This window comes from Arabidopsis thaliana, chromosome 3 (assembly GCF_000001735.4).
Source record: "Arabidopsis thaliana chromosome 3, partial sequence".
In the NCBI taxonomy this organism is placed as follows: Eukaryota; Viridiplantae; Streptophyta; class Magnoliopsida; order Brassicales; family Brassicaceae; genus Arabidopsis; species Arabidopsis thaliana.
This window is the reverse complement of record NC_003074.8, coordinates 18,366,789-18,389,705: the sequence shown is the minus strand read 5'-3', so window position 1 is coordinate 18,389,705 and position 22,917 is coordinate 18,366,789. Positions and strand designations below refer to the sequence as shown.

Genomic DNA, 22,917 nt, shown 5'->3' with positions numbered 1-22,917 from the left:
CCTTTTTGTTGCCAACAAGTTCTCAAGAATAAAATTAAATAGCCGCTTAACCATATTGGGCCTTTGACCAACATAAAACCATATTGGGCCTAAGCCCATATAATACTTATAGACAGACATTGTTGTGGGGAAAAAATTGTTACTCCTCTTCCGTTGGTTCTATCTTCCGCATCGTCGTCTCCTCTGAGAGTCCGTACGCATCGACGATTCTCTCATCTTCTCTCAAACACGACGACACTGGTAATTTTGGTTTTCCTTGTTTTCCACTTCAATCTAAGATCTGTTGCTTTTAGTTTCTGTTTGGTTTCATACTGTGATTTGGTTTCGTTTAGGGTTTCTTTGTATCGACAGATCTTTCGATTTGAATCTGAAACCCAATCTCTTCGCTTTTTTTTCGATTCAGGGTTGGTAAATTAGAGTTGAAAGATGTACAACGGAATAGGGTTACAGACAGCAAGAGGATCAGGAACTAATGGTTATGTTCAGACGAATAAGTTTTTTGTGAGACCTAGAAATGGTGGTAAGCCTGTTAAAGGTGGGAAAGGTTTTGAGGATGATGAAGGTACTGCTGGTTTATCTAAGAAACCCAATAAAGCTATCCTTGAGCATGACCGTAAACGTCAGATTCATCTTAAGCTTGCTATTCTTGAGGATAAGCTTGCTGATCAGGGTTATTCTGATATTGAGATTGCTCAGAAGCTTGAGGAAGCTAGAGTGAGTCTTGAAGCTGCTGCTGCTGCTAATGAAGAAGAGAGTGATTCGAAGGTTTCTAATACTCAGACTCATCAGGTTGCTGCTAGGAAAGAGAAGCAGATGGAAGCGTTTCGAGCTGCGTTGGGTTTGCCTGATCAGCAACAGGTGGCTGAGGAGGGTATTATTGATGATGAGCCGATGAGGGAGGGTTTTGAAGGTAGATTGAAAGAGAGGCGGGAACATTCTTTTTTGGACAGAGATAGTGGGAGGAAGAAGGTAGATGAGGATGTGGATGAGAAAGATGCTAAGGTAAAGGAAAGCAAGAAGCAGCGAGGTGGTGATGATGATGATGTGGATGTAGTGAAGCGTCATAAGAAAAAAGAGAGCAAGAAGAGAAGACATGATGATTCATCTGAATCTGATGAGCATGGTCGTGACCGTAGAAGGCGCTCTAAGAAGAAGGCTAAGGGGCGTAAACAAGAAAGTGAAAGTGACTCTAGCAGCTCGGATTCTGAATCTGACTCTGACAGTGATGATGGAAAGAAGAGAGGAAGGAAGAAGCCTACAAAGACTACAAAGAAACGCAGCAGAAGGAAAAGAAGTGTCTCTTCTGAATCTGAAGAAGTTGAGAGTGATGATAGCAAGAAACTTAGGAAGTCACACAAAAAGAGCCTCCCCTCCAACCGATCTGGTTCCAAAGAATTAAGGGACAAACATGATGAACAAAGCCGAGCTGGACGAAAGAGGCATGATTCTGATGTTAGCGAGCCTGAATCGGAGGATAATAAACAACCACTGCGAAAGAAAGAAGAAGCTTACCGTGGAGGACAGAAGCAGAAAAGAGATGATGAAGACGTGGAGGCTGATCATTTGAAAGACAGATATACTAGAGATGACAAGAAAGCTGCAAGAGACTCTGATGACAGTGAGATTGAGTATCAGAACAAGAAACAACTGCGCAGTAAGGTAGAAGTTTACAGTGCAGGAATGAGCCAGAAAAGAAAAGAGGAAGAAGATGTGACCAAACATGGCAAGGACAAGTATAGAAGTGATTCTCGTGGCAAGGAAGTTGCTAGAGACTCTGATGACAGTGAGGCTGAGTATGAAAATAGGAAGAAGCTAAAGAATGAAAGTTACCAACGAGGACGTAAACACAAAAGAGAGGAGGATGAGGACAACGATAACCATGGGAGGGACAGATATAGAGGTGATGATGCTGTTAAAAGATATGGAACAATTAAGGAAGACGACGATAGGTATAGAGGTCGAGCCATTGAGGAAGAAGGAGATGATGATAGGGGTAGATACAGACCGAGACGAGAAAGTGTGAAGGATGATGAGGAAGAGTATAAGCATGGGAGAGACAGGTACAGAGGTGATGGAAGACGAGCAACGGGTAAGGAAGATGATGATGATGATAGAGTAAGCAGAGAGCGTGAATACTCAAGCAGGGGTCGAAGTCGTTATGATGATAGCCGATCAAGTGGCAAGAGATCCTCGCATGGTTGATGATTCCTGTTTCATCTTTGTCTGTTTAAAGTTTCTTAAATGTTTTGTCGTGTTTGTCACAAACATAATCCTTGTTTTTTTTACTACTTGCAAACGATGTTTTAGACTTAATTAAGGTCAAATGTTGTCTCATAGATTGTAGCCAAATCTCACAACACCTGGCTCATTCTGGTGAATTTTATCAATTCGAGTTTATTGGGACATTTTAATGCATAAATCTAAAATTAGCTTTATGGGTTTTATTGGTATGAAATCTCATGAAAATGGATATAAATCTACGAAAACTGTAATAAAATCTTAGTTAGTTGATGATTTTCAATTTTTTTCTTAAGATGTTTTATATAATCTGAAATAAGAGAGCGCGGGACGAGAGAACAAAGGGCAAAAAAAAAGGTGAAATAGAATTAACAAGGAAAAAAAAAAAAGATTTCGCTGTGGAGAAGAAGAAGACGAAGGAGTAAAAGAAGAAGACGGAGAAGTTTGAGCTTGTGAAGCTCTCTCTACTTGCTAAACTTTTCTTTGTAGATTCTCTCAGGTACTTTCTCTCTTCTTCGCTCTTTCTCTCTTTTTTATTCTCCGTTTTGTTGTAATTTCTTCGGTAATTTTATCACTGTTCCTTTCTCGATCTGGGTTTCGATGCTGAATTGTTTAACCCTAGATTCGATTTCATCTCCTTGAGTTGGCATTTTCGATTAGGTTTTTTTTTTCTTGATAATTTCTTGTTCTTGTTCCAAATATTTTCGTTAATCGGAATCAAAATTGTGTTAACAATGTTGCTGTGTTTTCGTTATTTCTAGGGTTTTCGATTGTTACTGGGGAAATTTCTGGTGGTGGTGACACAATGAGTAGACCTAACACCCGAAACAAAAACAAGAGACAAAGACCAGACGCTGTTGATTCTTCTTCTCAGATTCTCCGGTACGATAAACAAAAACCCACCTTCTTGAATATTAGCTTTTCACAAAGCTAGCATCTTTTTGTTTAAAAAATGTGTTCTTTTTGCAGGAAAATTCACGAGGCTAATGATGTAACTGATGATGACATTAACCAACTTTTCATGATTTGGAAGCCAGTTTGTCAAGGTTGTCGTGTAAACACTCGTGACAATCCTAACTGCTTTTGTGGCTTGGTTCCACCGCTTAATGGAAGCCGGAAATCTGGTTTGTGGCAGAAAACGTCGGAGATTATTCAGTCTCTTGGTCCAGATCCGACCTTGGACCGTCGTGATTCTGAATCTACACCCGCTGGTCTGACTAATTTGGGTGCTACTTGTTATGCCAACAGTATACTTCAGTGTTTGTACATGAATACTGCTTTCCGAGAAGGAGTTTTTTCTGTTGAGGTTCATGTCTTGAAGCAGAATCCAGTCTTGGATCAGATTGCTCGGCTTTTTGCACAGTTGCATGCTAGCCAAAAGTCCTTTGTTGATTCTGATGCTTTTGTCAAGACGTTGGAGTTGGATAATGGGGTTCAACAGGATACCCATGAGTTCTTGACATTGCTTCTTTCCTTGCTTGAGCGTTGCTTACTCCATTCTGGAGTCAAAGCCAAAACAATAGTTCAAGATCTCTTCAGTGGTAGTGTCTCGCATGTCACCACGTAAGATTGAGATTATTTTTTATTCAAGAAGATTTAAATGGCTTTAAGGCACATCTGAGTTACTAATGTGCAAATGTGATGAATCATGAAATGACAAATCATATCTGTTCTTTTGGTGTCATGGTCATCTGTTGATTTTGTTTATTGTCTTGTAGGTGCTCAAAATGTGGGAGGGATTCCGAAGCTTCGTCAAAGATGGAGGATTTTTATGCCCTTGAGTTGAATGTTAAGGGCCTCAAATCGTTGGATGCTAGTTTGAATGATTACCTTAGCTTGGAGCAGCTTAATGGCGATAATCAATATTTTTGTGGAAGCTGCAATGCTAGAGTAGATGCCACACGCTGCATTAAGCTGCGCACACTACCTCCGGTTATCACTTTTCAGCTCAAACGATGCATTTTCCTTCCTAAGGTAGTTTCCTCGATCTTAATATGCTGATGCTGCGGTTCATGAAACAAGAGAATAATGATCTCCATTGTTTTACTAGTCAGTTTCTTGTGATTTGCATAAAAATCCAATCATCTCCTGCATACTTTTTTTTCAACAGGAAGCATCTATACCTTTTGTCTATCTTTGTGTGTTACACGTGCTGAGGCGATTTTCTTGTATGCTATCTTTGGCTGATTGAGTTATCAACTTTTTACTCATGGTCATTCTCATAGACTATACTTTTTACTCATGGTCATTCTCATATCTTTTCCCTCCTTCTCCTGATACAAACTTGCATGTTTTGATGCTGAAATCTAATCATTTCTACTGTCCAATTTAATCTTAGATAAGACCTTGTTAAAGTTGCATAAATTTTTCCTTTTCTTTGGCTTGATCATGTCAATAGACAACGGCGAAGAAGAAAATCACCTCATCATTTTCCTTTCCTCAAGTGCTGGATATGGGATCGAGATTGGCAGAGTCTTCTCAAAACAAATTGACATACGATCTCTCTGCTGTGTTAATCCACAAAGGAAGCGCTGTTAACAGCGGACATTATGTTGCTCACATAAAAGATGAAAAGACTGGCTTGTGGTGGGAATTTGATGATGAACATGTGTCAGAACTGGGTAAACGTCCATGTAATGAAGCTTCTTCTTCAACTCCACAATCTGAGAGTAATGGTACGGCTAGTAGTGGGAATATCACAGATGGCATTCAATCAGGCTCTTCAGACTGTAGGTCTGCTATTAAGTCAGAGGTTTTCTCATCCAGTGATGCTTATATGCTGATGTATAGTCTTAGATGCGATAAACAGGAAAATCAGGAAGGACAAAAAGAAAATCCTATTGACATTACTAAAGGAGAAGTTAAACAGCTTAAAGGTGGTTATCTTCCAAAACATCTTTCTGAATGGATCAATAACATGAATGCAGTATTCCTTGAGAGTTGCAAGCAATATAATTTAAGAAAGGAAAAAGAATTGAATGCTTTGACTGAAAGGAGGCAAGAAGTACGGACAATCCTTTCAGAAGCTGCTGTTCAGTCACTTGAAGAACAATATTTTTGGATCTCCACAGATTGGCTTCGTCTATGGGCTGATACCACTTTACCTCCGTAAGTAAAGCTCCTCATACATGCATTTGTTGTTATTCTCTACATACTGCACTGCTTTCAACATAGGATGCATTAAAATCTGCAACAGAATATCATATCATTCAAATGCATCGTCTATAATTTATCAGAATATGATGGCGACTTTGTACCCCACACCAAACTTCTAAATATTGTTTCCCTTTGAAAATTTATATTTTATTTCAGTTTCCAGCTCTAACTGGTAGTGGTAAATATGATTTTCTGTTTAGCAAATCAGATTACATCTTTCAAGTGTTCTTGATTATATTTGTTCTTGTATGGTGTAGCGCTTTGGACAACACCCCTTTACTGTGTTCCCATGGGAAAGTTCATGCCTCAAAAGTGAATTGCATGAAGCGGATATCTGAACTTGCATGGATCAAGTTAGAATCAAAGGTATGCAATGTACTTTGTGTAGCTCATGTGTTAGTTTCTTTCCTTTTTCGGGGCGGAAACTTTATTGATTTCAAGTTTGCATCAGCTGCCATCATTAACTATTTGTCAGAAAAAATTATAGTTTCTAGATTCCAGTAGACAGACTTCTGTTCGACTATCAACATTTTTCTTATGCTATGTTATTATTTCTGATGGAATAATTTTCTCGTATGTTTAGTTCAATGGCGGACCAAAGTTAGGGAAAGGGGACTACTGCAGGGACTGCCTTATGGATGGTGCTCGCATGGTTGTGTCTTCTGACAGTTATAGGGATCGAAGAACATTCATGAAAAGCATAGCAAATGATGTTCTTTCGGGAAAGTGCGAGGACGGAATGTATTATATCTCTAGAGCATGGTATGTGTTCAAGTCTTTTGTAAGTTTGATGCATATGCAGATGGCGCTTTATTTTATGGAGCACTTAATTACTATTATTTTGTGGGGTGTTTCCACAATTAGCTGCTTCTAAAACGTAATAGCATGTTTCCAGGTTACAGCAATGGATAAAAAGGAAAAATCTTGATGCTCCTACTGAAGCAGATGCGGGGCCCACAAATGCTATTACGTGCAATCATGGTGAGCTGATGCCAGAGCAAGCACCAGGGGCCAAAAGAGTTGTAGTTCCAGAGAATTTCTGGTCATTCCTTTTTGAAGATGCTCTAAAAGTGATGTCAGAAGATACTTTGGATTGTACTTGTTTTCCTGTGGACTCCAGCCAATGTTGTCATTGCACAGAGGTACTTTCTGAGGTTGCATGCTTCGAGGATTCACTAAGGTTAGCCATGATTAGTTATTTTTTTTGTTGGTCGTTATACTCTTAAAGATTTTCTTACCTTCTATTTTATGCAACAGAACATTGAAGGTCAAGCAGCGCCAAAATCACGAGAAGTTAGCCACGGGAAAGGGTATACCATTAACGCCACAAAGCCGATATTTCTTGTTGCCTTCTCCGTGGCTAGTGCAATGGAGAATCTATATTAACATGACTGGAAAAAATAGTTCTTCAGCACCAGAGCCTGAACGTCTTGATGGAGTCATTAATACTCTCAAATGCAAAAAGGTAAGATCTGTTGCTCGGCAGTGAGTCGGTTTCCAATTTACTGGCAGTTAGATATTGTGGGGGTAAAGCTCTATGTGGACAGAAGTGATTAATTCTAAATCAGTGTCCCTGACCACTTTCTCTATTTCCTCTCATAGAAATATTTCAATATATGTTAGTAAACGCGGGTGGTATGACCTGTCTTATTTCAGCAGGCCTCATTTCATCCCCCCACTATGAGCATAAAACTAATGGTTTGTTCCTATGGTTGTTTGTTTCAGCATACACGACTCCTTGAAAGGCTCCCTGAACTTGTCTGCAGACGTGGCTCGTATTTTCAGAAAAATCCATCTGTAAGTGCATCATATATACCGTGAGATGATTCCTAATCTATTTTTAAACTGTTTGATACAGTAAAGCCAATATCTGAATGGAAAATTGATAAGTGTTCATCACAACATAGAGAGGCTTCAACAAATATTTTTCATATGAACATAAATAACTTATTTCTGTAGAAGTAAGGATATTATAAATAAGAGATTAATCAAGTGTGGGGAGGTGTCTGTGTGTTTTGAGACTGGTTTTAGAGCTTGGAAGTAAGGTGTCTGATAGTATGGTTCCGTGGTTCTGTGGTGTGATTTTCTTTCAGTGAGAAATAAAGGGAATCATGTTCTGAATTTAACAAATTGGTATCGTGATTGTCGGATTCAGTTTACATCCTCTCTCGTGTTGGCTGTTTATAGCGTCAAACGCAGACTTGGGGAATTCTGATTTTGATCTAATCTCTAGTACTCTTGCACCTTTTTCTAGACAGACAAGCTAACAATCATCCCTGAGCTTGATTGGAAATATTTCTGTGACGAGTGGGGAGGGCTCATGGAGAATGGAATATCTGCTTTTATTGAGGTTGGCAATACAGACCAAAGTTCATCCCCAGACGTCATTGACCTTGAGAAGGATTCTTCTCCGGATGATAATATGGACGTTGATGCTCAACAGCTTATTCTCAGGGCATCCCCAGAGGTATTTGCATTATTATCTTGAGCCTTTTTTTTTGGTCAACATTTTGAGAGTGTGATGTAATATTGAATGGCAATGTTGGCTTAGTATTTCACATTGGTCCATATATGAAGTTCAGATGCGTTACGGTATACTGTTTTTCTTTTTCTTAAAAGCAAGTGTGATCATTTGCATTCACATTTATTATTGTATGACTTCATGACTAGAGTTGCATTTAACAGGATCTTTTATTTTCGCTAGATTTGCGAGGAATGCATAGGAGAGAGAGAAAGCTGTGAGTTGATGCAGAAACTTAGTTACTCTGAGGGAGATGTATTTGTCTGTTTTGTGCGTGGAAAGGAAGCTCCAAAAGCAATGTTAGAGGCATCTGACTCTAGCTTTGAGGTGGATCGGCGTACTTCAAAGCGATCTCGGAGAACAAATTATGGAAACCTGACAAGCCTGAAAGTGTCTGCGACAACGACTGTATACCAATTAAAGATGATGATATGGGAATTACTTGGGGTAAGATTCTTTTAGACATAGTGTTTTTTTCGTTTCTGTAGATAACTTGAAGAAACACAACAAAACGGGGTTTCAATAAAATATGCAGGTGATGAAGGAAAACCAGGAACTCCACAAAGGCTCAAAAGTGATTGATCAGGAATCTGCAACCCTTGCAGACATGAACATATTCCCCGGCGACAGGCTTTGGGTGAGAGATACAGAGATGCATGAACACCGCGATATTGCTGGTAACCAAATTTACCATTATTCTGCTGTCTGGTTAGCGAGATGTCCATGTAAAACTATTCATCTTATGTCTTAACAGATGAGTTATGTGAAAAGAAACCGGGGGCTCAAGATATCGAAGAAGGGTTTCGAGGGACGCTATTGACTGGGAATATCTCTTCTGAAGCCTGCTAGAAATTGTAACTTTGTGATCAAAGTGTAAAAACAGAATGCGTGAGAACTGAGAAAGAGTCATTGGACCATCTAGAGGAGGTAAAATATCTTATAAGAGCTACTTTCTCGAAACTAAAATCTCTTCTTATCTGCGGTGGTCTTATGATTTTGTCTTTCTCAGTAGTTGTGCAGGAGACGGACGACACATTTTTTGGGTCAGTTTTTTTGTAAAGGCAGGCAAGGCTTTGGAGCTTTATTTTGTGTAAAAAACAAACGCAAAGATTTGGAGAAAGCTTAGCACAAGCTGAATTTGTGTAGATGCAAAGGCTTATTGTGGATGGCTATTTGAAGCTGACTTTTGTGTGTGTGTTTTTGGTGTACTTTTTATCTAAATGGGCATTGCGTTTAAAACTCTTCTCTCTCTCGTTTTGTGCTGCACATCTTGTGACCTTATACCCAAATAGCTTGTTATCACAGTAGGAACTATCATGCATCCGATCTCTCTATCAATGTGACTCTTTGCTTCGTTTCACACTCATCTTAAAAGAGTATAGGTGACCGGTTTTCAACATTTGTGTATTTCATGTTTCTTCTAGAAAGAGGTCCAGATGAGAAAACAAGGTTTTCACATGATTTGTCAACAACAACAAAACCCTCAATAAATTTCACTACTTCATAATGAAAAGATTCAAGTTTGATTAGTTTATTTTATGTGCATATTCAAAGGCAAGTTCTTTTACAGAAACCAAAACGTGATTGCTCTTTGGCAATATACAACAGAGTTAAGTATTCGTCATCAAATTCATATCTACAAACAACCATCGGATAACTCATATCTTGATCGCTCTTTGATTTGGCTCAGTGGACGCGAGTTGGTCCAGACCCACTTTTGGATTTGGAGAGAAGCAAGTCTTTGAGCTGTTTGTAGTTTCTCAGTTCCTCTAGTGCATCTGATGTGCTACGAGCCATCGAAAATTCAGATTCTGTACCTGACACTGAACCTTCTCTCTGAACCCCAGACATTGACGCCATATAAGTGCTTGAGTCTTGTCGTAATGGTGGTGCTGTCTTCAGCATGTGAACCAGAACACCAACCGCTGCGTCCTGTGATGATCTTCTCCCTAGAGGTAGCGACTGCGATATAGAGCTTGAAGTTTTCCTCCGGTCAAGACTATGGCTGCATCGAAAAAATTGCAAAATATCTGTCATTTTCTTACTACCAAAGACTAAAAAACCCAAGAAGAAGTGAACTTGACAGACCAAAAAATGATAAAGAAACAGTAAGAGAAAGGCCAAGTATAGAGTGTGAATGCCAACAATTTCACATTAAACAAAACAGCCAACACATTAGTGTTTTCTTCATGGCATCTTGTCATTGACCAGCTCTATGTGTAAAGATTTCTGTAAACTAATCCAAGTATATAATATTTCCTTTGAATGATTCAAGTTAGGTAGTGGGATAAAGCCAACCTGTACTGAAGTCCTGACTCATCAACATCATCGAAATCAAAAGGGCATGAACAATCAGGGTCATCCAAGTCGTCTTGGGAAGATAATCTACTGGGGCTCCTAGAAAACGCGAATCTTGGTGAGTCACTCGAAGACAGAACTCCTGAGAAGCGGCCTGAATCGTATTTGCTGTCCTTTGACAGCTGAAGAGTAGATATAAATAAATCAACAAAATATCAGATGAGGCAATACAAAATATAGTGATATTTTTCTTGCATTGAGCAAGACACATAAGATGTAAGAAGCATAACCTTTTGAGTAGGGTACTGGTTCATTAATCCAGAAGGAGACTCTCCGCTTCTAGAACTCCTGTACAACGCAATCCCAGGCAAAGAGTCCTGCGATGAAGGGGAGCGTCTTGTGCTTTTGGGGGAAAAAGGAGGAAGTGGATTCCTACCTGGCTCAGAGAAGTTAGATGAAACGTATCTATTTAACGTGGCTGAAGAAGGAATGGTCACTGGAGCAGTCCCTGGTCTCACATTAATGCGCGGACTGTTACCCCCAGATATGTATCTTGGAGTAGATGGAGAACCCGATGGTGAAAAGGGAGGTGAAAGCTGGTGATTGTCACCAAAAGCATCTGTACGTGACCAGTGGAAATCGTGTAACCCAGGTGACAACTGATGAGACTGAGCTGGCGAAAAAGATTGGTTCGGTGTTGCGAATTGAGCTGGAGGTCTGTGAAAGCCGCTAGTCCAGCTATGCGGACGTTCTGCAGATGAACCAGTCAATGGAGGCCGACCAGCTCTACCAGTAAAGGAATGGCCTTCAACACTTCTCCCTGGAGAAGGGAAAAACCTCATAGGATCTGTTGCAGGACTTCCCACATAATCAGTTATAATCCTCGGAGGCAATGTGATATGAGCACCGAGATTAAAATCAGATAAGTCAGAACGGTAAGTAACCGATGCACAAAGACGACCAGGAGGCACTTCAACAGGAGCAAAACGAAACTCTTTCATTGTTTCCGTCACAGGACCAGAGAATATGTCACTGAAAGATGAAACCTTGTAAATCAAATCATAACCAGAAGAAGCAAGAGAAGAACTCAGCTGCCTAGAGACACGATAAGCAGGAAGAAGCCGAGTCTGTGCATAAAGAGACCGCAACAGAATGATAGATTTCTTGTAAACCTTCTGGTAACGCGTTGCAGAGTCAGAACTCTGAGGAGACATAATCAAAGGATTCTCATATTGAACAACCCAACGCTCAATCACAGTCTCAGCTGATCTAACAACAGAATCACTATGATCATCATCATCATCCAAATTATCGTTTGAAATCGGATGGACAAGAATGATATCAATAATCATAGAATCCAGAATATTCCTATGCCAAGAATGCAATTTCTCCAACGCAGCAGGACGATCTCCCATCACAAGATTAAACCATTTGTCACTTTTTCTAACGTTAAGACCTGATAAACGCTCACGAGTACGACCACGAGATTGCAACGAAGGGATTCTGGAATTAAGAACTATGTGTAATGCTTTTGGGAAGAAATGAGAAACAATCTGCTCTAATCTTCCTATATCTGAAGGCAAATTCTCTGGAAAATCCATCTTCTTCACACAAATCCCTAAATCGAAACAATTCTAAAAATATCTCACACAAATCCCTAAGAAATATCCAAATCCGAAACTGATCTATGAGAACGGAGATCACGAATCGTTGTTTTGGGAGAAGGATCTAGAAATACAAAGCTTAAGATGATTAAGGTGATTAAGAGATGAAGAAAGTGTAGAGAGATAAATTACAGATAGTTAGGGTTACCGTGAGGAAGAGAGTTTGATAATAGAAGCTTTTATGTGAAGATCTGAGACGTCAACGATGGCGTGAGTGTGTTTTACACGCAGATGACGATGATGATGATCAACATAAACAAAAAGAGTTTCAGAGGTAGAAGAAACACACACGATCACGATTTGAGAACACTGTGAAATTACTAATTAAATTAATATTGAATTCAACCAATGATAAATAGCCACGTCTTTGTTCTCTTTTGTTTTTCTCGTTTTACCCTTATCTTGTTGCCTCAATTACAGGAGACAATAGGTCTCGTTAATCTTAATGTACTATACTGTGAAATTACTAATTAATATTCGACTCTTGTGAATGCAGCCAATGAAGAATAGCCACGTCCTTGTTATCCTTTGTTGAATTTTTGTTTTCTTCTGGTTTTACAGGAGACAAGACAATAGGCTCTTAATGTATACAGTGAACCTGAATCTCACGCGCTTTTTTGGTAGAGAAGGTGAAGCAAATGCGCCAAGTCGGATGTTTAAGTATATGGGCTTACTGTTTAAGCATTAGGCCCAACATTTCTAGATAATTGGAACACTTTTTTTTTTTTTTTGTAAACCAGATAATATGTATTTGCAATCATCACTATGGAATGAGTTCAAAACCATTGGTTTTTTGAAGTTATGGACTACGTAGCTAACATTTTAAAACCTACAGATTTTTATTTTATTTTAAATGTTATATGTTATATTGTATCATTACAAGAGAAAGCGATTCTTACAATGTAGTTTAGTCTTCTAACAACTGTTATTATTACTGTTGTGAAAAATATGTATTCAAACTAACATACTGCATGTTATCAACAAATGTATAAGTTGTAAATGTCTATTATATATTCTCTATGTTCCTAAAAGAATGATGTTTTGGGTTTTTCACCCAAATTAAGAAAATTAACTTTTATGTTATTTATATTATTTTTTTGTTAATTTAATAATATAATTTCTACTTCTTTCCTCTCTCTATTAGTCATTAATAAAAATAATAATAATATTAACCTAAGAAATCAATTTTTATGGAACAAAAAAAAATCTAAAACATCAAATTTCATGGAACAGGAGAAATATATTTTTGGTGATAGTACACTAATTTTCTATTTTATAGTGGTTGTAGATGTATGATGTCGTGAAATATCCCATAATAGTTCTTCAATCATAATATAAGTAACGCAATATTAAGCGGCAGCGTTTTCCCAAATTATTAACTTGTTAGTTAATAATCTAAAGAATAAATCCTTGTCACAAACTCACAATATCACAAGAAAGTGAGAAACACTATAGTGATTGGCTTCAGACGTCACCTATTTCAAGCCCTACTAACTCAATAATGTAATCAATATATACCACATACATACATCAGAGATCAGACCAACACATTTTTATTACAAATTTGACGGACCAGAGATTTATAAATAATTAAATTGAATTTGTGTAAACCACGGCATTAGAATTATTAATTACTATTCTATTTACACGTTAACATATATTTATCCATTTATCAATTTATAGTTGTATAGACGGCAATTTGTTTATTAATTTTAAAGTTAAAACTAGTTAATAACATGGATAAACCGGAAATTTCGAAATTAATTTGGTTTAAGTTTCATATAAAAAATATTTAAATCGAACCTAGCGAAACTGTGATAAAAAAACGAAAAAAAAAAATTGAACATTCGAAAAAAATAGTAAATTTTCTCTTTTGGGGTGGTCTATGCATACATAAGCCATGAGTATGTTTAAGTTTCAAGTAAGGAGAAAATATTGACCGAAATCAAAAGTGAGGAGAAATAAAAATCAAGAAGCAGATACATTGAACCTGGACATGCAAAAGCTACACAAAGCGCCTATTAAAGAAACATAATCAAACCCTAACACTCAACAAATCAAGAAACAAAGTTAGAACCACAATCAAATCCTTTTACACAAAGAATCTTAATGGCGAACCGAGGAGGATGCGTGACGGTGGCGGCGGAAGAGATGGATGAGCTAAGGAGGAGGAACATAGAGCTCTCGAGAGAAGTGGCGGAGATGAAGACAGAAATGATTAAGTTGTGGCAGCGAACGGTTGTGGCGGAGGAGGCGGAAGAGCAACTCTGCTCGCAGCTGGCGGAGCTGGAGGTCGAGTCTTTAGAACAGGCACGTGACTATCACGATCGCATGCTCTTCCTCATGGATCAAATCTCTCGTCTCTCTTCTTCTTCTGTCGTCTCTTCCTCGTAGAATAAGATATTTCTCATAAGTTATGTATAGTTGTGTATGTGACAATCACTATACATGTATATAGATCGATGGTAATATGTTATGTTTTCAACATAAATTAAATGTTTGAATCCATTTCTAGTGAATAAATTAGAATTTCTGATAATCATACAAATTGTTGAACTCCATTTCTAATGAATTAGTATTTCTGGTACTAGTTGCATATTTTGTCTTGACTTTTAATTACAAAAGTTCTTATGGAAGCAAATAATATTTTGGAATGATACCATGTTTAAGTAATGAAGTAATAATATATGAGTGAGATCTAATGTCAATCTTAACTATCAAAATAATTTTATGGAACTAGTAGGTATTGGAGACTCGAAGGGGATCGAAGAACTTTGAAGTTTAAATTCCATGAAATCCTACATTACCATAATTTTCAAAGGAATCGTAGAAGAGTTAATTGAAACTTGAGTGTAGAAAAAAATAAAGGGTTTTTGGGTACATGAGTTTCATGGAAATTTTCCACAACTTCAGGATTTTTTTTTTGTGGTCAATGGAAACCGTAGGAGAGAATGGTTCAATGATTTTTCTATGGAACCATAACAATAGTCTTTAGGGGACGTGAAACATGAAATTGTGTAAGTTTTCCATTGGTTCAAGGGTCATTTTCTGTTTCTATTTCATTTAATTATATATTTATTTTGTTAATATAAAAAAAAATCATTTAAAATAGTATGAAGATATGTGGTGCTGGCAAATTAAGAGGAATATTGACATTCGATTTTGACGTGATTTTGTTTGTTTTGCTGTTAATTAACTGTTTTGATCATAATAAATTTGAGATAGTATCCGTTGACGATGAGAATATGCCATGCGTAGATTTAAAATTATTACCATTTCTTATTTAATCAACAACGGTACCGGAGTAAACCATGCCTGCCAAAAATGAATTGAAACTTCAATTGTTTCAAGAAAGATGTGTGTGTGTGTGTTTTTTTCATTCTAAACAAAGTTGAACCAAATTAGAATAAATTAAACCGAAGTGAGCCAGTATGTAATTTTGGAAGACTAAACCGGACAAGAAAGCAGATACATTGAACCTGGACAGTATAGGAACTCAATCAAATTGTATGGTCTAAAATGTGATCATCCCACGCTCCGAATTTGTTCATGTCGCAGCTTTTTTTGGCATTTTGTAATAATTGGGCAAACGATTATTCATGATTTTTTTTTCTTCTTTGGCTTTTTTCTTATGCTACTTTATCCCTGATTTTGATATCTCTTGAAAAGAAGGATCTACCATTATTGGAATCATTTGTCTACGATATCGACTATCGAATTTGACTGTTTACAAAGCTATAATTCTTTTGATATCGGGTGACCAAACTGTAATTAATTAACTATAGTTCCATGAACAATTTAGGAAATAGAGATAGCTTAGACTTTGGCCTAGATTAATGGGTTTAATGACTAATATTGGTGGATTCAAGAATAATGAATTAGTAGGAATAATCGTTACGTGTTTCATTGGTGCGACGGCCATTGACTTGGGATAAGTAGAAGTGGTCCACTGGAGGCACGAAGAAATGGGATATGACAATTACATCGACGTGATTGGTGACGTCACCCATATGTATCTCCACGACGTTCACCGATTCCTAATATTCAACTAATTCGCATAATACTAATTAACGTCTTAATATGATTTTCTAATTTTTTGTGTATCTAATAATTATGGTGATGATGATAAAAGAAATTTGACATCTTAATAAGCTATTAAGGAATATAACTATAAGATTTTTGCCTAATCACTATGAGCAAATTATATGAAAATTTTGATAGAATATGAGATTTTCTCTTAAATGTGTCAAATTTGGGATATAGGATACATATCTACAATAGGCCAGATATACTTATACTATCATGCATGGATATGTATGTACTGATGTTGCATTTTCTAGATTAATGTAATAAAACAGCCCCCAAAAAACATTTTAAACCTATTAGGTTACTAGTATATATATCTAATTAATATTCGTCATCATTAGTGTGGTATATCTTTGTGTATTTGATTTTGTATAAATAATTATCTACTTTTGTGTGTTTACATATTAGTATAATACTAGTTCATATCTAAATTATATATTTTCTGATAACGATACCTAATTTATATTTTAATCTAAATGTTTTTTTTTTTAATGTTAAATATTGCTTGAAGATAATTCTAGATGCAGATATTCAAAAGGAATAAATTATTGTGATAGTCTTGCATGATATGTACCACGTGCAGTAGACAGACAATGATGTCGACAAAAAAAAAAAGAAGAGAACACGAGATACATTGAACCTAGACACTTTGCAATCCCAAATACCAAAACTCAAAATATGCCTATTAAAAGGACCATCAACACATAGAAGAGAATTTAACAGTTTAACACAAGAAGCAGCAAAACCACCTAACTCAAATTGTTGTCTATATACAAGAAACATAATCATAATGGGAAAAGGAGGAGGTTATGTGACGGTGGCGGCGGAAGAAGTGGAGGAGTTACGGAGGAGGAACGGAGAGTTGGAGAGAGAAATGGAGGAGATGAAGAAAGAGATGGTTCAGCTGTGGCGGCGTACGGTGGTGGCGGAGGAGGCCGAGGAGAGACTCTGCTCGCAACTGGCGGAGCTAGAGGTCGAGTCTTTAGATCAGGCGCGTGACTATCACTCTCGTATAGTCTTTCTCATGGACCAAATCTCTCGTCTCTCTTCTTCCTCTCTTGAAGTCGTTGTTACGAATTCGTAGATAGATTAATTATTATTTTGTCTTTAGCTTTTTTTTTTTTTTTAATTGTGGGATCCAAGTAGTTTAATGTGTTAAAAAGATATGTAAAGAAATTTTGCATAAGTATTACAAATTTTCATTTTCTTCATAATCCTTTAAAATTATGTCCAGAAAAAAGTGTTTAACCATGTTGACAAAAATTTGTTTTAGGGGAATTTGAAGTTATATTTCCTCGAATTCATGCAACATTTGTGATTGCAGAGACGTCTCAGAAAGTTTTATTCTTTCGTGGTCACGCTTATTGTTCTAATGGAGATATTTTGATATAGGAAATTAATATTTTCCTTCATAAAAACCGCATTAAAAAAAAACGTTATTGTATTCATGTAACTTTAGTGATTACGACATAACAGAGACGTCTTACGAAGTTTCTTCTTTCGTGGTCACGCTTATTGTTCTTAATAAAGGAGAATTAATGGAGCTTCACATCAACAGTACAAATTAGGTAGAAAGAGAATCAAATAATTTAACAAGAGTTGATCGAATCACTTTGGTGATTGGCCAATTGTATGAACCAAAATTTTATCGAGTCTTGATCTTAAGCCAATCAACTATACATAATATAAACATCTTATTCTCATACAAAGCATATTTCATTTTCGTTTTATTCAGAACCTATAATCCAATTTGATTTGAGACGAACTACTCAATTTTTTTAAAGATAATCAAACATTGGTAATAGAAACAGAAGTATCTAACAAGAGCTCTTCATGGCAATAGCAGCTAAAAGTAAAAGGCATTACATATGTGTTTGAAGATCGTTACCATCAAAACATATTTGATTAAACAACATGGCTCCTACTTTCGTTTGCCCTTTATCTCCGGGTCCCTATACACAAAAGAACAGAGAATAGCTCCCACAAATTCAGCAATTATTCGTATATTTGATCAATGGAGTATCAGAGAAGTTGAATTCAAACCTCTGGATATGATCTAGTATCATAAGTCTTGGCCCTGGTGGGATGTTCGCATCTTTCAGCGCGCTGGATTAATAAAGTCATTAACTTTAGTTGCTAACATAAACAAAGGCTAGCAGAAACTTTACATGGAGTTCAGATAATTACCTATCAGTGAGCAATGGCAATGTGGGATCAGTTAAAAGTCCTTTCTTGAAGTTCTTCTCGTATTTCTCCAAACCTAGCTTCACTAGCATTGTCCTTCCTCTTGTGAAAAATGGATCTTCAGTACTCGGTTTAGAGAATCTTTCTCCCAACTAAGGAATCAAACCAAAAAAAATGCTTATATACAGTTTCCATGAGTAGAGAGAGTTTTCAATATGATCACTCACTTTAAAAAACACTCCTTGAAAAACAGCAAAACCAGCAGCAGTAGTGATTGCATTCATAGGTTGTCCTTGCAATCCTTGGCTCACCAATGAGTATGCAAATCCAGATCCTAACGCTGCCACCACTCTGCAAACTTAAAACCATTACTTTCATTCTCAATGGTAACCAAATCACAAAGAATGAAACTTACGCAGATTCAATATCCTCTTTGCCTCTAATCCGCTTCATAACAGAAGCAATTCCAGCATTCACACCAGTAATTGCAGCAAAATTCCGAGCTTGGACCCAAGGACCACCCACAAGAGCCTACAGATTCAAAAACCCTAATTCTCATACCTCAATTTTACAAACATTTGAATGAGGATAGGGTTTATATAGAGTTGAAACCTGAGCTTGTTTCATCGAAGCTATGGCTTGAGGGTCAACGCCGGCTTGAGGCATTTCAGGAGAGAGTGTTCCCATGAGACCACCAATGAAAGCTCCTTGTACACCGCTCATGGTGGATACGACGGCGGCTTCCACCGGAATCGACTGTTTCGACAACCATGTCTTGAAATTAGTTTCTACTTCTTTGAATTTAACCTGAAACTGTTGAATTGGATTCTGCTGATCGTTGAATAAACTCGCCATCGCCATCATTTCTCCGCTGCTTCTCTTCTGATCTCCTTCTCCTCCGCCGCCTACCACCATATCTCTCTCGTTTCTTTTCTGTTGCGACTTCGAGAGTTTTGTTTTCTTCTTTCGGTTCTCTGCTTCTCAGTCTTATCTCTCCCTCCTTCTCATCTCCCATTGGGTTATATATGATATGCTGGGCCTGAAAAAAGCCCATTTATCGTCTTTGCCACATTTTACTCAGTTCTGATTTCTGAAAATTGCTCAATTTCTCCATTCTTTTTAGGTAAAAAAGTTGGGTGTGTATAGAGAAGCTTGTTTTGTGTCTGAATTTAGATGATGTTTGAAGCATGAAAGAAGCTCAAATAGACATTTTACTTGTTTGTATAATATCATCAACAACGAGATATTTTGTTTCAGTAGATTGAGCTTAGTGGTTACTATAAAAACAAACGAAAATGCCGCTGAATGTGGAGGGAGAACTCTGTAGATTGATGATGCTCAAGGTATTAGGTTTGGATCTTGATGCTAACCTTAGGGAGCCACTGCCACACCTTGCTGTTTTGATTCTGATTATGATTCGGACTAGGTGGTTCTGAACTTCTGAAGATTTGGCTGCTCGGTTCATCCTCTAACCTGGATTTGATACAGAAGAAACAACACTTAATTCATATTCGATTAAGAAAACGTCAAAGATTAATCAGAATGTGTACAGATTTCTGCAAAGTTGAAGAAAGCATTGTAGCAGATTGAAAGGCACAGAAGACTGTAAGAATATGTCATAATTTAGATATTACATTGATTTCTTCAAACAACAAAAGATCTACTTCACATATTTTGCTCTAAGTTGAATATAACCTCCATCATAATAATCAATAGCTAAGGAGAAATGTTCCAGCATTGTACCTTATAGCAGAGGACGAGCCAACAATTGATACTTTGCCAACTTTTTTGGGCAAAATTCTCTGTGTCCCAGTAAGATAGTTGTCACATCAACCACCACACCTTCGCCTTTCTGTCTTATATGATATAGTTCAATATAAATCCACCTCAGAATTTTCCTCACTGACAAAATAACATTTTCCATTCCAACAATTACCATTACATGGGAAATGCATATATTATTTGATGTTTCTTTTAGCCCCTATTACACTGTCTGGATATATTAAGTAAAGAACAAGTAGTTGTAAATAAGCTACTACGTACCAGAATCATCCATTTTTGAATGCAAAGAAGAGCACCAACCCTTTCCTTTCTTTCACGCAGTTCCATTGATGTAAGATATTAGATTACTTGTGTCTTCATCCGCAATCTTACGTCGGGTATCATTTCTTTCGACAACCGTCCTTCCTCTGCTGCCTGCTGAGCACAAACATAGACCTACCTACAAAGAAAAATTCAAGCTTCCAATTGTTAGACTTACTCCTCAAACACTGAGAATTAAGAAACATAACAGTCAAATAATGGTAACTAAACTCTCTTGCATGGCAAGATTGTGAAACCTGCACAAACAGAAAAAACTTTCAGAACTTCTAGTGCTCATCAATCACTGCAAGGAAGTAAGTTAAATTTGAACAAAGTATAGGATACAACAATGTCTCCATTGAGAGGATGAAGAGGAATATTCTACAAGATGACAAACCAGAAAGAAATTGGTCTTGAAAAACTTGGTGGAAACCTACACTGCAATTTTCAGCAATGTGACAAAAACCTGTCGCAATAAACTTAAAAGAATGACCAATGGTACAAGAGGCAAGCAAAAACAAGATACAAAGCTAAGAAAAGGTGCGAGAGGAGAATATCAGACAGCACTAGAAAGAAAGCTGAAACAAGGGTGTTATTCTACTTCACCTAATAATAGCGAAAACAAGAACGTCCAGAACAAAGTAGCAGAATCATAAAGTCTCTCCTACGTTAAATACTACATAGAGTTCAACAATACTAAGATAAAAGTGCTTCTTCAGACAGAGAGCTAAGCCTAGACTCTCTGTAAGAGCACATGAGTAAATATCTCTTATTGCATACTTGTCCAAAACGAAAAAGAAAAGCAAGTTATTCTAGGTGAGATAGAAAAGAACTAGTTAATCTCCATTCCATCTCCACCAGCTTGGCTGCAAAAAGGACTCACAGCAGCAAAAGACCTCTCAAAAGGAGAAGAATGAAACTGAGCATCACGTCGACGACGCTTAACACAACTTTCAGAAGGTTGTTGTTGACTCTCATCATCAAGCTTCCTCCTCACTCCTTTAACCGCCTGTTCCTCAACCAAAGAAAGCGGGAAAATCCGACCACTAGCTCGACACAAAGAGTTATGATTATCATACAAAATCCTTTGGTTGCAGTTCTTGTCACAAACATGAGTCAACCCAGTTAGTTTGCAACGGTACATATTCCCACACACATTCTCATTCTCGCATTTCCAATCACATTTGTGATTGGGTCCTTCGTGACCCAATATAGCAGATAAGTAAATAACATTAGCAGAGCCAACAACCACATGAGATTTTCCAAATACCTCCATTGTTTCAAAGTTACTCAAAGCTTCAAACTTTCTTCACTCACTGCATAACCCAAGAAAACCCGAATTAAAAAAACGAAATTGATCCACTATTAGAGATAATTTTTCCTAATCAGGCATAAATTTCAATCAAACAGATTTAATCGCAGCTGATAAATCGCATTATGAGATCCAACAAGAAGAAGTAATAAAATTCACAGAGATTAAATAAAACAGACCTGATCAGAAGCAGCAAATTCTCAACACTAATTTTGACTCGGCACTGAATAATATTTGTTGGAGAAAGAAAGTTTGTGAAGAAGAAGAAGATGAATTGGTCATTTTTAACTATTTATAGAAATCAATCTAACTCCGTTACTTGAAAAATAAACGGTATATTTATTTATTTTTATTGTCAATTTTAAAAATGATTACAGATTTCTTGAGCTAATTTATTGATTTTCTACAATTTCTTTTGTCTTTTCTTGGCGGTTAATGGGGAAATTCACGTGTCTATTAATTTATGGTTAGAGATACTACTAAAATATCTACTCGTATATTTGCATATTAAATGGCCTATTTAATAGGCGTGGGCAGGAAATGGTATTTGATAATGTAATTAATTAGTTATTTGGATATTTATTTATAGAGTAAGACGGCAGAAAAAAGTCCGTGAAGTAACGGTAAGAGGAACTGAATCAAACCATTCTCACATTTCTCAAGACTCTAACCATTGAAATTGAATTTTTTTCTCTTTTGGCCAAACAAGAACTAAGAAGAAGAAAAAACGACTATAAATAGATGGCACAAGTCATTCATCACAAAAGAGTAGCTAGACCTAGAGAAAGCTAGCTAAACAAGGATAAAACAAAATACGTAAACACCTTGTTTTGTATTATACCAATAGAAAGAGTTAAATCAGAATTTGGAGGAAGGTGTACGGAATCCATCCACCGTGAGACCACAAATTGAGGTAACATGATGATAGAAGTTTTGTTGTAGCGACGAGAACAATGTTCCGTATACTTCATATACTGCTTAAAACCAGAAGTGTTTATGCGACAACAACCTTCATCACTAGTCCAATCCTCCGAATCCTGATGAATGATGAACTGTCAACTCTTGTGTCCGCAAGTTACCAGATACAAAACAAGAGTGTTTTTGACTCCATAGATAGATAATATCAGAATCAAAGGGATTCATTGCCACTTGAAAACATTCGAATATACTCCAACAGATGCAATGTTGATTTCCGGTGTCAACAACTGCCAACATTCATCCTCTAAGTGTTAATATTCAGTCTCCAAATCCTCAATATTCGATGTAGTATTTCAATGCAGATCCCATCTCCTCGTGAAGTAGTCAAACATCTCTTAACATTCTAACATTAAATTGAAATCATTTAGTAATATTTGATATTTTTTCTTCTTTTCTTT

The 22,917-nt window shown here is 37.0% G+C and overlaps 8 protein-coding genes, 1 long non-coding RNA gene and 1 other non-coding gene across 16 annotated transcripts; 6 read left to right on the top strand and 4 right to left on the bottom strand.

Annotated features, from left to right (window-relative positions):
- Positions 1-134: 134 nt before the first annotated feature.
- Positions 135-2,439, top strand: AT3G49601 (pre-mRNA-splicing factor). Its single transcript, NM_001125327.2, has 2 exons — positions 135-240; positions 404-2,439. The coding sequence occupies exon 2, from the start codon at positions 427-429 to the stop codon at positions 2,200-2,202; it is 1,776 nt and encodes a 591-aa protein (NP_001118799.1). The 5' UTR covers positions 135-240; positions 404-426; the 3' UTR covers positions 2,203-2,439.
- A 27-nt stretch (positions 2,440-2,466) lies between these two features.
- UBP26 (ubiquitin-specific protease 26) lies at positions 2,467-9,289 on the top strand. Of its 3 annotated transcripts, NM_001339430.1 has the most exons (16): positions 2,564-2,737; positions 3,000-3,120; positions 3,208-3,801; positions 3,957-4,212; positions 4,637-4,971; positions 5,035-5,346; positions 5,652-5,760; positions 5,978-6,156; positions 6,290-6,574; positions 6,652-6,859; positions 7,120-7,191; positions 7,649-7,861; positions 8,099-8,362; positions 8,451-8,592; positions 8,670-8,842; positions 8,925-9,157. In NM_001339430.1, the coding sequence occupies exons 2-15, from the start codon at positions 3,044-3,046 to the stop codon at positions 8,762-8,764; spliced, it is 3,141 nt and encodes a 1,046-aa protein (NP_001325634.1). In that variant the 5' UTR covers positions 2,564-2,737; positions 3,000-3,043; the 3' UTR covers positions 8,765-8,842; positions 8,925-9,157. The 3 variants fall into 3 exon arrangements, with proteins under 3 accessions (NP_566922.1, NP_001325634.1, NP_001325635.1); NM_114820.4 differs by having other exon boundaries at positions 2,467-2,737; positions 4,637-5,346; positions 8,925-9,289; NM_001339429.1 differs by having other exon boundaries at positions 2,578-2,737; positions 4,637-5,346; positions 8,928-9,201.
- A 47-nt stretch (positions 9,290-9,336) lies between these two features.
- Positions 9,337-12,297, bottom strand: ATG13 (Autophagy-related protein 13). Of its 3 annotated transcripts, NM_180342.1 has the most exons (4): positions 12,026-12,146; positions 10,504-11,941; positions 10,214-10,395; positions 9,422-9,920 (listed from the first exon to the last, which is right to left on the bottom strand). In NM_180342.1, exons 2-4 carry the CDS (start codon positions 11,812-11,814, stop codon positions 9,602-9,604), a joined length of 1,812 nt encoding a protein of 603 aa, NP_850673.1. In that variant the 5' UTR covers positions 11,815-11,941; positions 12,026-12,146; the 3' UTR covers positions 9,422-9,601. The 3 variants fall into 3 exon arrangements, with proteins under 3 accessions (NP_190528.1, NP_850673.1, NP_001190043.1); NM_114819.3 differs by having other exon boundaries at positions 9,337-9,920; positions 10,504-12,297; NM_001203114.1 differs by having other exon boundaries at positions 9,432-9,920; positions 10,214-10,381; positions 10,445-12,227.
- A 1,468-nt stretch (positions 12,298-13,765) lies between these two features.
- Positions 13,766-14,798, top strand: LSU1 (response to low sulfur 1). 3 transcript variants are annotated; one of them, NM_001339428.1, is made up of 2 exons: positions 13,922-14,187; positions 14,621-14,798. In NM_001339428.1, the coding sequence occupies exons 1-2, from the start codon at positions 13,987-13,989 to the stop codon at positions 14,660-14,662; spliced, it is 243 nt and encodes an 80-aa protein (NP_001327932.1). In that variant the 5' UTR covers positions 13,922-13,986; the 3' UTR covers positions 14,663-14,798. The 3 variants fall into 3 exon arrangements, with proteins under 3 accessions (NP_190527.1, NP_001327932.1, NP_001190042.1); NM_001203113.1 differs by lacking the exon at positions 14,621-14,798 and having other exon boundaries at positions 13,922-14,070; positions 14,128-14,437; NM_114818.4 differs by lacking the exon at positions 14,621-14,798 and having other exon boundaries at positions 13,766-14,473.
- A 1,760-nt stretch (positions 14,799-16,558) lies between these two features.
- On the top strand, positions 16,559-17,302 carry LSU3 (response to low sulfur 3). The gene has a single exon (NM_114817.3). It carries the CDS (start codon positions 16,754-16,756, stop codon positions 17,045-17,047), a length of 294 nt encoding a protein of 97 aa, NP_190526.1. The 5' UTR covers positions 16,559-16,753; the 3' UTR covers positions 17,048-17,302.
- Positions 17,303-17,566: 264 nt separating this feature from the next.
- On the bottom strand, positions 17,567-19,185 carry AT3G49560 (Mitochondrial import inner membrane translocase subunit Tim17/Tim22/Tim23 family protein). The gene is made up of 6 exons (NM_114816.4): positions 18,760-19,185; positions 18,563-18,678; positions 18,375-18,498; positions 18,151-18,299; positions 18,007-18,069; positions 17,567-17,915 (listed from the first exon to the last, which is right to left on the bottom strand). The coding sequence occupies exons 1-6, from the start codon at positions 19,060-19,062 to the stop codon at positions 17,885-17,887; spliced, it is 786 nt and encodes a 261-aa protein (NP_190525.1). The 5' UTR covers positions 19,063-19,185; the 3' UTR covers positions 17,567-17,884.
- Positions 19,186-19,773: 588 nt separating this feature from the next.
- AT3G08065 lies at positions 19,774-20,364 on the top strand. Its single transcript, NR_141382.1, has one exon. It is a non-coding gene; the product is annotated as an other RNA (long non-coding RNA).
- Positions 20,365-20,717: 353 nt separating this feature from the next.
- AT3G49551 (uncharacterized protein) lies at positions 20,718-20,885 on the top strand (the record flags this gene model as incomplete). The annotated part of the gene is made up of 1 exon (NM_001125326.1): positions 20,718-20,885. The coding sequence occupies one exon, from the start codon at positions 20,718-20,720 to the stop codon at positions 20,883-20,885; it is 168 nt and encodes a 55-aa protein (NP_001118798.1).
- Positions 20,806-21,809, bottom strand: AT3G49550 (uncharacterized protein). Its single transcript, NM_114815.5, has 2 exons — positions 21,721-21,809; positions 20,806-21,545 (listed from the first exon to the last, which is right to left on the bottom strand). Exon 2 carries the CDS (start codon positions 21,503-21,505, stop codon positions 21,062-21,064), a length of 444 nt encoding a protein of 147 aa, NP_190524.1. The 5' UTR covers positions 21,506-21,545; positions 21,721-21,809; the 3' UTR covers positions 20,806-21,061.
- Positions 21,810-22,280: 471 nt separating this feature from the next.
- On the bottom strand, positions 22,281-22,865 carry AT3G08060. The gene has a single exon (NR_143928.1). It is a non-coding gene; the product is annotated as an uncharacterized misc_RNA (transcript).
- Between the last annotated feature and the right edge of the window lie 52 nt (positions 22,866-22,917).

Excerpts from the sequence above, each read along its gene's own strand:
- AT3G49601 (NM_001125327.2), top strand. The coding sequence starts at position 427 with ATGTACAACGGAATAGGGTTACAGACAGCAAGAGGATCAGGAACTAAT.
- UBP26 (NM_114820.4), top strand. The coding sequence starts at position 3,044 with ATGAGTAGACCTAACACCCGAAACAAAAACAAGAGACAAAGACCAGAC. Across the intron at positions 5,347-5,651 it reads GCTGATACCACTTTACCTCC|CGCTTTGGACAACACCCCTT; the intron begins GTAAGTAAAGCT and ends TGTATGGTGTAG. Across the intron at positions 5,761-5,977 it reads GGATCAAGTTAGAATCAAAG|TTCAATGGCGGACCAAAGTT; the intron begins GTATGCAATGTA and ends TCGTATGTTTAG.
- ATG13 (NM_001203114.1), bottom strand. The coding sequence starts at position 11,814 with ATGGATTTTCCAGAGAATTTGCCTTCAGATATAGGAAGATTAGAGCAG. Across the intron at positions 10,382-10,444 it reads GAAAAATATCACTATATTTT|CAAATACGATTCAGGCCGCT; the intron begins GTATTGCCTCAT and ends GTCAAAGGACAG. Across the intron at positions 9,921-10,213 it reads GAGTCAGGACTTCAGTACAG|CCATAGTCTTGACCGGAGGA; the intron begins GTTGGCTTTATC and ends TTTTCGATGCAG.
- LSU1 (NM_114818.4), top strand. The coding sequence starts at position 13,987 with ATGGCGAACCGAGGAGGATGCGTGACGGTGGCGGCGGAAGAGATGGAT.
- LSU3 (NM_114817.3), top strand. The coding sequence starts at position 16,754 with ATGGGAAAAGGAGGAGGTTATGTGACGGTGGCGGCGGAAGAAGTGGAG.
- AT3G49560 (NM_114816.4), bottom strand. The coding sequence starts at position 19,062 with ATGGTGGTAGGCGGCGGAGGAGAAGGAGATCAGAAGAGAAGCAGCGGA. Across the intron at positions 18,300-18,374 it reads TTCAAGGAGTGTTTTTTAAA|TTGGGAGAAAGATTCTCTAA; the intron begins GTGAGTGATCAT and ends TTGATTCCTTAG. Across the intron at positions 18,070-18,150 it reads TTGCCATTGCTCACTGATAG|CGCGCTGAAAGATGCGAACA; the intron begins GTAATTATCTGA and ends TTATTAATCCAG.
- AT3G49550 (NM_114815.5), bottom strand. The coding sequence starts at position 21,505 with ATGGAGGTATTTGGAAAATCTCATGTGGTTGTTGGCTCTGCTAATGTT.